A 16,855-nucleotide genomic window follows, 5' to 3' on the forward strand; every position below is an offset into this window, starting at 1 on the left:
ATCTCTAGTACCATTTGATTTTTGAAATCAAAAATTGCCAAAGGACTTGGTCTGATGGCTCAGTATTGCAAGATCAGCTACTGGGGAGGCTGATGCAGGAAAATAGCAAGTTTAAGGCCTGCCCTGGCAACTTACAAAACCCTGACACAAAATGAGATGTAAAAAGAGACAGGCCTAGCGTGTGTGAGGCTCTGGGCTCAGTCCTCAGTCCCAAGGGGGGAATGCACATGGAGGCAATCCTGTCAGTTACATGAATTGTAATACATTTACATTTTACATCCATCTTAGAAACACAATAAACTAGTAAAGCCAAGAGCTCAGATTTTAGCCACCAGTGGTCAGGTTTATCTGGACTCCTGTCTTCCTTCTTCATTCTCTCTCCTTCCCTTCCTCCCATCCGTCCCCTAAGCCTCCACGAGGACTTGTTCCATCAGCCTTACCCTACCGTTCTCTCTGCCTAGTGCACTCTGTCTTTCAAAATGTTCTGTCTGTTCTGCTTATTTTGTCTCCCCATAGCCCCTTCCTAATCGGGTCTGCATCTGCCTTCCTGACCTCCACCCTTCCTAATGCCCCCACACCAGCAATGTTAAGCTGGTTCCTTTATCTTAAACTCTGCTGCAGAAAGGTGATCGAAGAAAGCACACACACACATACACATACACACGCACACACACACACACACACCCTCCCACACTCTCTCTTTTTGCTCTGGAAACAAGCTGAAAGGGTCTACACTGTGATAAAGTATTGAAGCAACCAAACTGGGAAAGGGAGGCAGAAGCCTAAGGACAGTATGGAAACGTCCAGAAAGTCTTTTTGCTGAGTCGTGGCTGCCGTTCCAGTTTCGTCCAGGATGGCAGACTGAAAGGTCCTCCGGCGCTGCAGACCTAGCGGGTCCCGTGATAGCACGGGGACCTAGAGGGACTCGGGTGCGCTGATCCCTGGTGGCAGGATCCAAGCCACAATCCCTCGGCTTGTCCCAGCTTCCAGCCAGCAGCACCTGGCCAGTCGGGCCTGCAAGCCCCGCCCCTGACCACACCCCTAGGGCGGACTCCTGCTGGCCCCGCCCCTATCGCCTGGCGAATGTGCCGGAGCTTTTGCCGAGCGCAGCCGGGTAGGCGCTCGCCGGGCCTAGCTGTTTCGCCGCTGCCGAGGATCCCTGGCCGTCCCGGAAATGCTTTCTGCCGGCGCCAACCTGGCTGCGGCCCTGCGGGCTGCGGGCTCGCTACTCCGCGAGCCGCGTAAGTGGGGTTGTGTCTGCGATCGCAAATGCTAGGAGCGGCCGGGAAGCCGCGGGTTCGAGTCGCCCGGGTCAGCTGGGGGCCTCGAGTAGTAGATGGAATTAGTAGTTACCGGAGGGAAGGTCTCTAAAGGACACGACACCTAGAGATTCAGGAGTCGTTGTCATCATTAATTACTGTTGGCATCTGCCTTGCAGTTCGCTCTCTGCTGGTGACGTTCATGGTGTCCACTGCTGCTCCGCCCAGGCCAATGCCATGGCTTCTGGGTAGAAGGACCCACTGTGGGGACGTACGGACTAGAGTTTTGCGTGGGATATTTAGACAATAAGTGAGATCTCAAGTGTTGCTGGTACACCTCGCTAATGTGTGTGCCCACTAGATGAGCTGGTGGGACCCTGGGTGGGACACACTCAGTTGGGTCGAATTGAGCAAGGACACTTTGAGCCAGGGTCCCAATCTCGCCAAACTCGCTTATTTGCTGTGAAGATTAGGACGCGTGTGAACTAGGCAGCAGAGAGCTCCTCAGTTAACTGATGTAAAAGACTTGGGCTTTAGACACTCATTTAACGAATTTGAATGATGACTAGACCTGACCCATTTCAAAGGAGTTTCCTAATTTGTCAGTTTGGCATCTACTTCAGGTAGAGAAAATATACTCCGAGCATCCACACGTTATTGCAAGTGCCTTTGTTAGAAGACAATAAGGTACATTGAAGATCAGCTCCCTTAGGACACTGGGAAACAAAAGGTATTATCTTTAAGATAAGGACGGGCCAGTAAAGGAAGTACCAAATTAATCCTTCACCATCTTTCCTGTGGCCAAGAAAGTCTAGCAGACCCAAGACTGGAGGTCATGAAATAATAGGAGAAAAATTTTTTTTTGGTGTAAGTCAGAAGTAACCGAATGAGAGGATTCAGAGACCACAATTTATCTCGGCTCCAGCTGTGTTACAGGATCCAATGCTTTGGAAAAAAAATAGTTTTTATTCCTTGAGAACTTCATCTGTGCAAACAATTTATTTTGATCATATTCGCCTCCAGCTCTTTCCCCTAACTCCTTCCAGATTCATGCCCACTCCCCACCAACTTCCTGTCTTCTCTCCCCCACCCTTAACTTGTAAATCCAATTTATGCTACCCAAATACCCACGGGTTTGGAGTCACCCGCTAGAGTAGTGGTTCTCAACCTTCCTAACTTTGCAGCCTTTAGTACAGTTCCTTATGCTGGGTGATTCCCCCCACCCCGCCCACCCCACCGTAAAATTATTTTTGTTGCTACTTCATAACTGTAATTTTGCTACTGTTAAGAATTGCAATGTAAATATCTGTTTTCCAATGGTCTTAGGTGACCCCGTGAAAGGGTTGTTTGACTCCCAAGGGGCTGCAACCCACAGATTGAGAACCATTGCATGGTCGACCTATCAGGAGCCATTCCTTACAAAAGAACCTAAGCCTTCCCTCTCCAGCAGCCATTGATTAGCTCCTTAGCTAGGTTGGGGCTCAGGAGCCCCTCCACACACCGTGATGGACCGTTGACTGGCTTGATCTGGTGCAAATCTTATGCAGCAACCACAGAGGCAATGAGGTCTGGAGGATAGCAGTCTTGACCCATCCAGGTTTTGCCCTAGTTCTTTGCAGTGTCTGGCTCTTACAGTGCTTCTGCTCCCTTGTCTGCTGTGTCCCCTCAGCCTTTTGTGGGTAGGGGCTGAGATGTCACCATTTGTGGCTGTGCACTTTAGCTAGTTGTGAGTTTCTGGGTTAACTGCTCACACGCCAGTTTTTTAAGACGGTATTACAGTACTTTTTATCATTTTGGTGGACAGGAAAAGATTAATATTAGCTAAGAGAAAACTGTGTTTTTCTGCAACTGAATTCTGAAAATGAAACTGGAAAAAACAGTTTTATGTTCTATGTTTTTACCTTTTAGAAGTAGTAAGATGCTTCCTCCAGTGTGTCATACACCACACACACACACACACACACACACACACTCACACACACTCACACACACACACACACAAAGAGAGAGTTCTGTATTTTCTTATTCAAGAATTCTATTAGATTTATGCATGTTTTCTTTTTTTGGTTTTGTAATTTGGGTTTTTAAGATTTTATGCAGAAATTAAACTTTTATCTTTCATGATCACTTCTTATTTTGTCTTGTAAATTTTCCAATATACAAAATTGTAGTTTATTATGCATTCAATGATTTGCTGTTCAATTTCATCTGTGTATGGGTAGTGCATATGACTACAGATTGCTGCAGAGGCCAGAGGGGTCCAATCCCTTTTGGAGCTGAAGTACAGGTATTTGTGAGCTACCCAATGAGTGCTAACCAATCTTGTGTTCTCTGCAAGAGCAGCAAGTGTGTCAACCACTGAGCCATCTCTCCAAATCCCCATCTTTTTTTTTTAGGCTTAAGATACATATACACATCCATAACATCTTCTGCTTCTTTTTTGCAATATATGTAACAGCAGCCATGCATGGAAATTTTTTCATGATATGCTCAAAGTTTTGTTTTTTTTTTCTTTTCAAGACAGGTTTTCTCTGTTGGTTTTTGAGCCTATCCTGGAACTAGCTCCTGTAGACCAGGCTGGCCTCGAATTTACAGAGATCTGCCTGGCCTCTGCCTCCCGAGTGCTGGGATTAAAGGCATAAACCACCACCACCTGGCTTTAAAGTTGTTGTTTTTTAATTGTGTGTGGGGATAAGGCATGAGATCTGGAACTGGGGTACAGTTGTTTCTAAGCTACCAGATGTGGGTGCTAGGTACTGAACGCAGGTCCTCTGCAAGAGTAGCCAGTGCTATTAACCCCTGAGTTCTCCAGTCCCAATATATTTAATTTTTAATGGTTCAGAAATTGCATTGTTTCTGTAAGTTCTCCTACCATGGCCATACAGGACAGTGTTGGGTGGGAGATGGTGACAGTCCTTTTCCTATTCTATTGGGACAACAAAAATCAGAATAACTGTCCACAACTGGAAGGCAAGTCCCCCTACTCCCACAGTCCCTGATTCTAAGATAGTGTGGGATCCTATTTAATTTTAGTTAGTATATGTAATTTGTGCAGTTTGTATAGGTTTCTCTGTGACATATTCATACAAGCATATAACACCTTGAGCATACTCTCCTCCTCTGTAATCTTCTCTGACCACCTGCTCCTTGTGCCTTCAGTATCTCTAATAGCCCAGTCCAGAGAGGGATGTTTTAAGATGTCCTTGATAGGTATGTTAATCCTGAGTCACAGTAGGAAGGATCCCTTATCAGTACCAAAATTTGGTCAGCCAGAAACGCAAAGGCCTGACTTGTACTAGGAAACGGTACTACACTAGCTGGGGAATCTAGTCCTACCCCACCTTTCCTTTTGTTAGGTTCACAGAAAGAATCCTATTTATGACCATCAGTTAGAATTCTATCCTCATACCCCATAGGGTCTGATGGAATTTTGTTCTTGCAGGGACTTGGAGACGTTGCACGTGATTGAATCCCTGGTTAAATCTCACCGTGCAGTTCATGATTAAACTTGTCTGAAACAGGGGTGCAGGTTGTTTGAGGCTCATCTGAGTGGAACTGAGCTTCTTAACATCCATCTTTCCACTCTGCCTTGATTTAGTAAGGCCTCCCCAGCGTAAGCTCGTGTAGTGGGCTCTGCTGGGATTGTGCGCCGTCTGCTTTTATTTATTGGTTTTGTGGCAAGATCAGGCTCAAACCCCAGATGGTCTCAAACTAAAGATCCTCCTGCCTCAGCTCACTGAGTGCTCTGGTTACAGACATGCACCAGCTTGTGAATGTGTACTATCTGGATAGAAAGAAGTCTAGGTGACCTGGGAGTCCCATTTCCTTTTATTTGGTTCCCATTTGGGTGATTTAAAGAAGTTAGAGCAGGCATGCTTGCTTTCTCTAGAAGCTTCCAAATGAAACTATTATACTAATATTGTAGTAGCCCCTGCCACATGGCAGATGCTACAGAGTGCCTCTCTTGATTTTTAAATCCTCTGAGTTCATTGTGATACAGAGGGGGAGATAAGGCTCTATAAGATCGCAGTGGGTTTTTTATCCTACTGCACGTACTGGCTTTGGGGGAGCCTAGGCAGTTTGGATGCTCACCTTAGGAGACCTGGATAGAGGTGGGTGGTCCTTGGGCTCCCCACAGATCAGGGAACCCTGATTGCTCTTTGAGCAGATGAGGGAGGGGGACTTGATCGGGGGAGGGGGAGGGAAATGGGAAGCGGTTGCGGGGAGGAGGCAGAAATCCTTAATAAATAAATAAATAAAAAAAAGGATCATAGTCTGACCCAGGTCACACTGCTACAAAGGGGAGAGCTGAACTTAGGTCAGACCTATTTGATCCAGCCTGAACTTTGCCCTCATCAGGGCGCTTAGAGGAGAATCCAGGCAGAAGATGACTGGTCCCAGACTAGTTTCTAACCCGGTGTTAGGAGACAGAAGGAGGAGGCCACACAGTAGCCACCACTGTTCTTATTATCTTCCTCAGTTCTAACTTGTGGTTTCAGTTTAGTTTTACGATTATGGAAGGACCAATACTTCATGTTACAACTCAGTATGGCACATGTACTCCTTGGTTCAGTTCTTTTCCTGGACCACCGCCTACTCTTGTGGAGCCCAGGTCAAGGGTACACACAGGGCCGTGTGTATTGCACATAGAATAGCAAGTCCTGTCCCTAACCGATAGACCCTTCTAACCGCCTGGAGGGATGAAGTCTTGAACTCTCCTAAACCCCTGCAGAGAAGAGGCAAATGTTGACCCTCAAGCTTTCTTGCTTCTCTTCCCACCAGCAGCTCTTTCCTACTACCCCTTGGCCACCTTGAAGGCCACCAGCTGCTTATCTGGATGGTCTGCCCTGTGGAGGAGAGATGCAGGGAGGGAGCTGCATAGACTCTGGAATTAGCTGTGGAGCTTAGGGGGGAGGAAATGCTTGAGTTATCGGCCCAGGGAACCTGGTCTGTTATGCAGAGTATTGGGTTCTGAGCTATTCTATATCTCGTGGGTGCATTCCTGCCCTTTCTTATTATCAGAGCACAGGGCGATTCTGGGATTCCCATCGCTCGAGACCCAAATCCCAGAAGGCTTGAAGACAGAAACTGGATCGACAGTTAGTTGGGAACTGGGCTCAGTTTCTACTCTAAATAACCCTATGTTAGTAGTTCCTCACCTTCCCCATGATCAGCTCTGTCCCACGGGTGGAAAGATTCTGAGTGAGCAGAGGTTCAAGGGATGAGATCTGAGCAAAATTTGCAGCCAGGGCAGGGTGAGAAGCTGTGTGTGCCTTCTAAAAAGATTACGCCACCCTGGGAGAAGGAACCTGCACCCCAGCCCACTAGAGAAAGGAGTCCTCCGTGTTTTACCTGCCTACAGAGATTCTGGGGAAGTCACCTCTGCCGTGGTACTGTTTTAAAATTTAAAGCTAGCAATTATGCCCTGAGGACCCCTTGAGAAGAAATTACTTTCCAACTAGATTTCATGCTAGCACTTTAATTTTGTCACAGTGGCGCATGGCAGCTCGAGGGCCTGTCAGCCGTGGAGGTGCCAGTCGGGTGCAGCGGCAGCAGCAGCCACAGAGAAAGTGCATCACGCCAAATCTGCAAAACCTCAAGCTCAACCAGAAAAGAGGTAACTTTAGGCTCAGCTAAGGCTTTCTTTTTGTTTTCTATTATGACAAACGCAAGCGGGTTCAAGCAACCTAGTGGGAGAGGAACTGGGAAAGTGCAATGTATTTATTATCAATGTATGTTCTTTTCTTGGTTTCCTTTTAACAGCTGCTAAATAATGGGTTTAAGGACTAATAAAGGACATACAATTAAAGGTAGTCTTCAGTCACATAAGAATGTGGCCCTAGTATATGTCATATATGAAATCAACTGTATGCATACTGAAAACCTGTGTGTATGAACTGAATATATTTATGCTTATAAAATGTATGCCTTGTATAGGACATAAAGTAGCTAACCTATCAAGAACTTCTCGAGGAGATTCTATCATTATCTTTTGCTTTTAACATAGTGAGCATATTATCAATGACATTTTATGGTTTGTACTTTATTAAGGAAATAGAGTGTACTTTCCTCTTGGTATTTATGGGTGGGTGGCAGTTCTGTAGCCACGGTGTAGCTGAGTGTTCTCTTCAGCAGCAGAAGCCACAGATGCCCACAGGACCTCGTCTGTGATACAGAAGAGCAGGTTTTATACGGGGAAGTTGTTCGGATCTAAGAAGGAACGTAGCTGTAATTAGATGACGTCATGACTTTCCTGCCAGACAAGACGCCATTCTAGAACTGTATATTAGTTTATTAGTTACCTTTCTGTTGCGGTGATAAAACACAACTTATAGAAGAGTGTATTTGGGCTTACAGTTCCAGAGGGTTACAGAGGCTGGAGCAGCATCAGAGAGCGCACATCCTGCACCACAAACAAGAAGCAGAGAAAGCTAACTGGGAGTAGTGTGAGTCTTTGAACCAGTCTGGAGGCCCAGCTCCAGTGACATACTTCATCCAGCAAAGCTACACCTGTTAAACCTGTCCAAACAGTGCCACCACTCAGGGACCAAGTACCCAAATGCCCCAGCTTATGGGGGACATTCTCGAACCAGCATGAACAGCTATGTGAATGTATGTTTGCATTTTGTGTTTGTTACTTTCCCTTGTGATATCTCATTGTGATATTTTATTGACTGAAGGCTAAGAAACAGGTTGATTTAGGATATGGAATTAGGGACAGGTCCCAAGTCCTTTCCTCTCATCTCTGTCTTCCTAGAAGATGTCGTCAGTGGGTAGGGTAGGAAGCACAGGCGTCTTGGGCTCGTGGCATGCCAACCAGGACATGGCACCTTGTGTACTCTGTGGTCCCTCAAAACTTGGAAAAACTGTTAGTATGAGTGGAAGAATTAATACTCTGTACTACCTTAGGAGTCCATAGGCTTTTTATCAGGAGTTTGGTTGTTACTTTGTTTTTAGGTTTATTTTTTAGGCAGCACCATCTCCTTTGCTGCTCTTTACCTGGAAGAAAAATGATTTCATTGCTGTCTTAGGGTTCCTAGTGCTGTGAAGAGACACCATGACCATGGCAGCTCTTATAAAGGAAGAACATTTATTTGGGTGGCTTACAGTTTCAGAGGTTTAGTCCACTATCATCATGGTGCGACATGGTGGTGTGCAGGCAGATGTGGTGCTGGAGAAGTAGCCGAGTGTCCTGCATCTTGACTCTCAGGCCACATGGGCCATGACTTGATATACATGAGACCTCAAAACCTGCCTCTACAGTGGCATTCTTCCTCCAACAAAGCCACACCTTCTAATAGTGACTCTCCCTTTGGGGGGCATTTTCTTTCAAACAACAATTGCTTTATTTTGTAGTGACAAAAGTCAATAATATAAATAAAATAATATAATATAAATATATTAATTGTTAAAATTAAATAAAAGTATAAGGGTTAGGTTCTATTAAGTAATTTTATGTAACATTTATATAAAACAATAGGAAATTCAGGTGGAAGGAGGACATAAAAGTCATAGTAACCTTACATCTAATGTTTTGTTACCTACTCATATGTACTTACTGACATGTAAACACTGCTATGCGTATTATTTTACAGGTTTTTCTACTGTCACCATATATTTATATTTTCTATGTTGTTTTAGTTGTTTTTCTTGTTGCTGTTACAAGATACCTTGCAAAACCAACATAAAGAAGGTTTTCTTCCTGCTCACAGTTTGCGGGTACAGTCCGTCATGGTGGCAGGATTGTGAGGTGGCCGGCCAAATTTTAATCTGCACTCGGGAGGCAGAGAGGGATAAATGCTGCTGGTGCTCAGTTCATTCACTCTGGGATGAATTGAATGGTGCTCCCTATAGTGAGGGTAAATCTTCCCACCTCCCTTAACTCAGTCCAAAGAACCCCTCTCAGGCATCCTAAAGCTATCTCCTGACTGATTGATTCTATGTGCTATCCAAGTGACAGTCAAGCTTACCCATCTCCAAGAGCTTAGGAGTAGTTTAGGAAGTCACAGTTTATTTCTCTAAGCCCACCTTCCCAGCATTGGGTATGTCTAGTTTTGGATGCTTGAGACGCTGAAGTAAGGAATATCCTGGGGGACCATTCTGATATTGCTTAGGGCTTCGTTTGAGCTGGACTACAGTACTAGGTCGGCTGCTGTGCTAGGTTAGGAGTCCGCAGGCTTTTTATCAGGAGTTTGGTTGTTATTTCACTTTTAGCTTTTATAGGCAGCACCATCTATCTCCTTTGCTGCTCTTCACCTTTGTTGTTACAGTGTCAAGGCAGCCAAAGATAAGACAGACAGGAGTGGAGCTGCATTCCCACTGTGTGCATTCTCTCTGTGTGTGTGTCTCTCTCTCTCCCTTGATCTCCCTCTCTCTTGGTTTGTCTGTCTCTGTCTGTTTCTCTCTCTCTGGAGCTGCGTTCCCACTGTGTGTGTTCTCTCTGTGTGTCTCTTTCTCTCTCTTTCCCTTGATCTCTCTCTCTCCCTTGATCTCTTCCTCTCTCTGCCTGCCTGTCTCTGTCTGTCTGTCTGTCTCTCTCTCTCTGTATATATGTTTGTGTAAATTTGGTGCAGATTCTATTGTTTACTGGATTCAATTCTAGAGGAAGCATAGACCCTTGGGGCACTGGTATCTTGTAGGTTTAATGGAGAACCGAGATTTTATTTCCTTCCATCAGCATTGCTTAGATAGCATAGACTAAAATGCCTGTTTGCTGACGGATGATTTTCAGCTCCTATTGTGCACATTTCAAAGGAAAAGCTTCATGCTTTGAAAGTCCCAGCCTGTACCAAATGCAAAGCGTTTAAACTTTTCCCAGCAAGTTTTCAAATCCATGCTGCTGCGCATACTTGCTGTTCAAACAAAGAGAGCCTTGGCCAGTGCGCCCTTGGTCTCAGGTGTGATCTGTCTGAGGGGCCGAGAGACAGGACCCTTGATTAAAGCCTTGCACGCTGTCCTGGACACACGGCAGAGGCCAACTAATGCAGCGCTCCTCATGCACAACACAGTTTTGAATTAAGTGCTACGCGGACTGGGGCATTTTCAAATCATATGCGACTCTTTCATGTATAAAACCAACACGGGTTTGCAAAACGTGAGCAGGGCCGAGGGACATCCGCTTTAGAGCCACTCTTGCTCTGAGCTCAGGTGTTATAGACGGAAAGCGCCGTTCTAAATCCCGCTCGCACAGTGATGCCCTTTGTGGCTTAGGTAAGTCGTTTAGCCCAGGCTTCCTTAACCAGTAATCTGCTAACTGGCAGCAATCCATGGGGAAATGCACTTAATTTATTAGGAGTCACAGAGTTTGGAGGGTGAAAGACAAGAACTTGGGGGTGAGACGGGTGGTCTCAGTAGGAAGATTAAGGGGGATTGTAGCTTCACCAGGTGATGCATCTGGCGTGTTTGGGTAGCAAGGAAACTCAACAGCCCTGCTAGTGTAATTGTAGCATTTTTGGGTGAAAAACTTTGTTAGGGGCTAGGGAGGTGATTCTGGGTTAAGGGCCTGCTGAGCAGTCGTGAGTTGAAGCCCCTATACCCACATAAAATCTGGGCACAGCTTTGTGTGTCTGTAATCCCAAGGCTAGGGGGTGGGGCAAGAGACTCCTAAGGGCTCACTCTCCAGCCAGTCTAGCTGAACTGATGAGCTCAAAGTAGAAAACCATAGAGGAAAACACCAAACATCAGCCTCCAGCCTCTCTATGTGTACGGCTGGGTACGTGTGCCACCTCCCCACCGCACCCCACACGCATGTGCACATACACAGGTACCGAATATCCACACACAAAGTTCTGTAACTTCTTAAGTATAATTGCTTGGTGTAATCCCCTTAGTAAGAAGAGGATTAGACCTTCTCTCTCTCAGGTCTGGAGACATCTGTAGTTGTCACAGCTGAAGGGAGGAATTAGCCTGGCTTGGTTTCCGTCGCCGTGACACAACATTGACCAAAAGCAGCTTGGGGAGGAAAGGGTTTATGTGGCTTGCAGGTTACAGTCAGCCATTGAGGGAACCCAAGGCAGGGATTCAAAGCAGGAACTAAAGCAGAGACCATGGAGGAGTGAAGCTTCCTGGCTTTCTCCCCGTGGTTTGCTCACCTCTCTTATAGGATCTGGAGTCACCTGTGCAGTGCTCACACTACCCCACACCAATATCTAATGGAAAAAATGTCTGACAGACACGCCCACAGACAGTGTGATGGAGGCAGTTTCCCGGCTGAGGTCCCCTCTTCCCGAGCGACTCTAGTTTGTGTCCGAGTTGATAAAATACTAGCCAGGACAGGTAACACTGCCCCCCCCCCCGCCCCCGCAAGCAGGTGGAGGCTAGGGATATTACCACACACTACATTGTCTAGGAAAGTCCTTGACAGTAAAGGACTATCCCCCCAAGAACGCCTGGGGTATGGAGGCTGAGAAACACTGGCCTCAGACAGGTGAAAGTGGGCCTGCTTTATCTCTACCATGGGCTCCAGGTGGAAACGCCAGTCTCTGTAGCAAGAAGAGGTTTGATGCAGGGCGTGGAAGCATTCATAGTAGTATTGGGGGAGAACTTCTGGCCAGTTATTTCTCTGCTTTTTTTTATTTTAAATCAAGAGTGACTGGAAGGAGGAGGTGGAAATATTGTCAGAGCTAGAGAGTGGAGAGGTACGTTGTGAGACTGTCCAGACTCGGCAGGCCATTCCACTCACGAGCTTACGCCCACAGTGGCTATCTGTACGAGACCTGCTCAGGATTGCGCTCATTCGTAATCTAGCACAGATGGGAGAGAGGTTCCTGAGGCCCCACCCCTCCCGGAGGAGTAATTGGCAGTTCAAACTAGCGGTTCCTAGGGCAGAGGTTGTCACTTTCTTCATTGGTGTAGCCACTAGCGACTGGCTGAATGCAAATAAAGCAAACTGAATTGTGTGGGTCACAAACAAACTAAAACCTTGTGGCAGTAGGACAGGGACTTCTCAGCAAGAAAAGGGGTTCTGTGGGGTTAGGGGGGATTAAAGCACATCAGATACATATGTGGAATAGGTAAAGATACATAAAAGTGTTTTTTAAGGTAAATGGTGGAGCTAGCTATAGAGTAGACTGTTACTGAGCAGTCAATGCAATGAAGTGCTGGTTCTTATTGTAACGTGGAGAAACTGTGGACATTCTGCACTAAGTGAAAGAAACCAGACATAGCTGTGTAAGTCTGTTCTGTAAAATATCCAGAAGAACAGATTACCAGGAATGAAGCGACAGGTCACAGAGGGGTGAGAGCAATGGATGGGAAGTCTTTTTGGGGGGCAGAAGAAAACGTCTTAGAGTTGAGAAGTTCACTGCTACAGTCTGAGTGTAGTACAGAGCGCTGAGGTGTTGTACAGAGCGCTGAGGTGTAGTACAGAGCGCTGAGGTGTAGTACAGAGCGCTGAGGTGTAGTACAGAGCGCTGAGGTGTTGTACAGAGCGCTGAGGTGTTGTACAGTCCGCTGAGGTGTTGTACAGAGCCCTGAGGTGTAGTACAGAGCGCTGAGGTGTTGTACAGTCCGCTGAGGTGTTGTACAGAGCGCTGAGGTGTTGTACAGAGCGCTGAGGTGTAGGACGGAGCGCTGAGGTGTTGTACAGAGCGCTGAGGTGTTGTACAGAGCCCTGAGGTGTTGTACAGAGCGCTGAGGTGTTGTACAGAGCGCTGAGGTGTTGTACAGAGCGCTGAGGTGTAGTACAGAGCGCTGAGGTGTAGTACAGAGCGCTGAGGTGTTGGGTTTAACATGGTGACGAGTGTGGCGTATGAATGCTGCTGCTATCCAAGAGAACAAGGACCGAGGAAGCAGTCCCGCTTACTACTGCTCCCACACAGCCCTCCCACCAGGGATCCTGTGAGGCTCAGACCGGCCTAGCTCGCAGTTTCTGTGTGCAGTCTTTCTCCCAGAACTTTTGGAGGAAGGGCGTGTGTGGTGAGCTTCTCCTGGCCTCTGACAGGGGCAAGGAGCAGAGACCCTTGGTCTGCCTTGCTTTGCGCTGTCAGACTCCAGAGCCGGGTAGGACACAAGTGTGCTTTTCCTCCGCACTTTCGGTTTTGCATTTCCCGGCAGCTGATTGATTTAAGATGCTTGTTAAGGGGTCATTGCCTTAGTTTCCCTCCTTCCCGCTTGCTGTGCTCTATCCTGCAGCCTGCTCTATCTAAACAGTGTGCCTACAGGAGGGACAGAGCTGTGTGGTGACATTGAAGACAGCCTAGTGGCATGTAGCGGGAAAGAAAGCAGAGGACTAAGGAGCAATTTAGCTTTGGAATAATTTCCTATGTGCCTGACCGGAGAGACGGGTACAGGCGAAAGAGTGAGCGCAGTCCCACTAGAGTGTTAAAACTAAAGGGAAACCCTGTCCAGGTGACAGAATTCACTCGGTGGGAGAGTGTGTTGAGTCTGTGCTTTATGCACTGAGTTCTAAAAACAATACTGTAAGGTAGAACACTGAACTTTAATTTTAGCAAAAATACTTAGAGACTTAATCTTTGGAAAGTCTGACTGTGTGTACTTATTCATAAAGCCCTGGCGCTTGCAGGTCCTTTGGCCTCTGAACCATTTTAGGTTTCTAGAATTCTGTGTCTCTGTCCCTGAAGAATTGGGTCTTTGTTCAAGACCGACAGGATAATAGAGAAGTTTTGAGTTCAGTTAATGCCAACTTCAGGGCTGGAGCCTAAAGACAAGGGTCAGTGAAGAAGTGGAGGCCCTCTGTGTCTCCAAGGAGATAGCCCTGGGATGGCAGCAAAGGGCCTCTGGGTTCCAGCTGAAGTAATATCTGCCCCAGAGCAAATGAAAGTGTGGCCAATGAACTGTTTTTTCTTATGCAGGAAGCCAAAAACTGGCATCTTAATGTTAAACATGGGGGGCCCTGAGACCCTTGGAGACGTTCAGGACTTTCTTCAAAGACTCTTCTTGGACCGAGACCTCATGACACTTCCCATTCAAAAGTAAGATATACTGCGTAAACAGAGCGTATGTTCTGTATCTTCTGCATTGCTCTGGCCATGGGCATGGCAACACTGCTGTCTTCTGTTGGAAGGGAGAAGGAAGTGGTGTGTCAACACCTGCAGGGGAAGAGGCAGGCAGTGAGCTTGAGCCCTCTCCTCCCCAGAGCCCTGGGAATCGTGGCTGTCTGAGCACAGCCGAAGTCACTTTAAAGTTTCCAAGGTTTTTAAAGCTGTGTTTGTGCTTGGCGTTCACCTCAGCTGGTCGCTCTCCTGTACTTGAGGGTGGGTTATGGCTTCTCACCTCTTCCTTTTATTCGTATCTCCCTACTCCTTTTTGATAGTTTTCTCTCAAAAGATATTTTGTAATGAAAAATTAATACATGCATATGACTAAATGCGAATAATGTATTTACACTAAAAAGCAAATGTCCCTATCACCTTGAATTCCAGCCCCAGCTAGCCAGATGTCAGTGTTGTTCTATTTGAAGCAATGCATGCATATGTGCGTGTATATCCACCTGTATATATGTCCCATTTCGTTATACAGATGTGAATGTACTAATGCACCTTACTTGGCCCTTTGTCATTTTTGTTAAAGTATTTTGTTTCATAGCATATTATATAGATCTGCCTCATTTTCTTCATGACTGTTGAGAATTGCAAAACGATTACTTAACTTATACTTCATTGGTAGACATTGCTTACAGTGTAGCAGTAAAACCTGTTTTGGGTACCTCACAGCCCACATATGCAGCCATAACAGGATTAACCCTCATTTTGTTAAATTAAGAGCAATGCGGACTGTGGAGATGTCTCAAAGTTCAGTCCCTGGAACCTATGTCTTTTGTTTTGTTTTGGTTTTTTACAAAAAGCTAGCTGTAAGCCCAGCACTGGGGAGGTGGAAACACCCAGATCCTTGGGACAGAATGACCAGCCAACCCAGCTTGCTTTGTGAGTCTTAGGCCAGGGAGAGACCCTGTCTTTAAAAGCTGGTTGGCAGAAGAACGATGTCCAAGGTCATTCTGTGGTTTACATGCAATCAAGCACATATGTGTGCACACATATCTGCACCCAAATACACACATGCCTCCCAACACAAGCACACACACACACACACACACACACACACACACTAAGAGCAATGTATGACACTGAGAATGTAGCTGTGGTAGAGAAGAAATTATGCTGAAAGGTATTTCAGCTTCGGATTCATAGACTCATTTTGTTTGATGGCTTGCTAGTCAGGTCCCAGGATCCCCTCGCTTTGTCTTTACTCTGTTGTCTTGGAATATTACTCACTCACTTGCCTGCTGAGAAATGACTGAAGTGTTTATTCCCAAATGACCTATGTTCATTTTTTCTCACTGTTTGGTGGTGTGCCACCGATGTTGGTGAGCGACTGTAAGTGAGTGTCTTTGCAGAGTCCTTCCAAAGCATCCCAGCCACATCCCAGCCACAGCAGCACAGTCGCCTCTGCCTTGGCTTAAAGAGAGCGCATGGCAGGTGACAAAGTGTTCTAAGGGCACTTTGAGGGTAGAAGGCACTGTCTTTGCAATTATAGATAAACTTACCTTAGCCCTAGCACAGAGTGTACCTGGGTGTTCATGGAACTAAATACATTTCTCTGTGCAATAGTGAGAGAGTTTTTAAAAAGATTTTATTTTAAGCTGAATGGTGGTGACCCCCACCTTTAATTCCAGCACTTGGACAACAGAAGCAGGCAGATCTCTGTGAGTTTGAGATCACCCTGGTCTATGGAGCAAGTTCCAGGATAGCCAGAGCTACACACAGAGAAACCCTATCTCAGAAAAAAAAAAGATTTTATTTTAAGTTTGTATTTAAGTGTGTGTCTGGGCATGTGTGGGCACAGGGGCTGAGGAATCTGGAGGAGGGTTGTAGAAGTTATAGATGGTTGTGAGCTGCCTAACATGGGTGTTGGGACAGAACTCAAGTCCTCTGCTAGAGCAGTACATGGTCTTAACTGCTAAGCCATCTTTCCAGTCCAGTAGTGAGGTTTTGATGCCCAGGAATTTTGGAATTTAATCCCTGAGGTCTCTGTTTGATACTACGCTTTCTCATCTCTTCACTCCAGTTCTGTCGCTGTTGAAAGATGTTTCTTGTAATATATAATAGCATCTGTGGTTGTTTTAGGAGAGGAAGTAAGAGCCATGTATTATTTTCTAGAGATCTTTAAGATTGTACCCAATATGTAATAGATGTGTCAGAAACTGTTGTTTGAGTCTTAGCCTTTACATTGCTCCACTGAAACCCTTTTCATCACACGAATTTCTTTTTTATATTTTATTTAGCGTATGTGTGGGTGTGTACATGCCACGGATGGACCCATATGACAGAAGAGAGCCATTCAACTCCTGCCAGTTGTCCTCTGACCATCATATTTGTGCCAGAGTGCATACACACATGTACATTTGCATACACACACACACACGCACACACACTAAATAGTAAGCATAACAAAAACTTTAAAAAAGAGCCCTGTGTGAGTTAGACTTGGTGATGCAAGAAACATGAGAAACAGTATCCAGGGCCAGGCTCAGCAACATTGTAGTTCAAGGGTAGTCGACATCACATGGTGAGAGTCAGTCTCAAAATTAAAACCAAATCAGGATGGTCCTGGACTTCAGCTCAATGGCAGAATCCTTG

At 46.0% G+C, this 16,855-nt stretch overlaps 1 protein-coding gene across 1 annotated transcript in view; it reads left to right on the forward strand.

Moving 5' to 3' along the window:
• The first annotated feature begins 1,105 nt into the window (after positions 1-1,105).
• Positions 1,106-16,855, forward strand: part of LOC121438737 (ferrochelatase, mitochondrial) — a 33,065-nt gene continuing 17,315 nt past the window's right edge. The window contains exons 1-3 of the mRNA XM_041639103.1: positions 1,106-1,241; positions 6,753-6,876; positions 14,072-14,191. Of these exons, the coding sequence (XP_041495037.1) occupies positions 1,175-1,241; positions 6,753-6,876; positions 14,072-14,191 (311 nt within the window). The 5' untranslated portion in view covers positions 1,106-1,174. The remainder of the gene's footprint in view (positions 1,242-6,752; positions 6,877-14,071; positions 14,192-16,855) is intronic.

The sequence above is a fragment of the Microtus oregoni genome, unplaced genomic scaffold (assembly GCF_018167655.1).
Source record: "Microtus oregoni isolate MIOR12 unplaced genomic scaffold, Mior012 000057F_ref0000458, whole genome shotgun sequence".
NCBI classification, from domain to species: Eukaryota; Metazoa; Chordata; class Mammalia; order Rodentia; family Cricetidae; genus Microtus; species Microtus oregoni.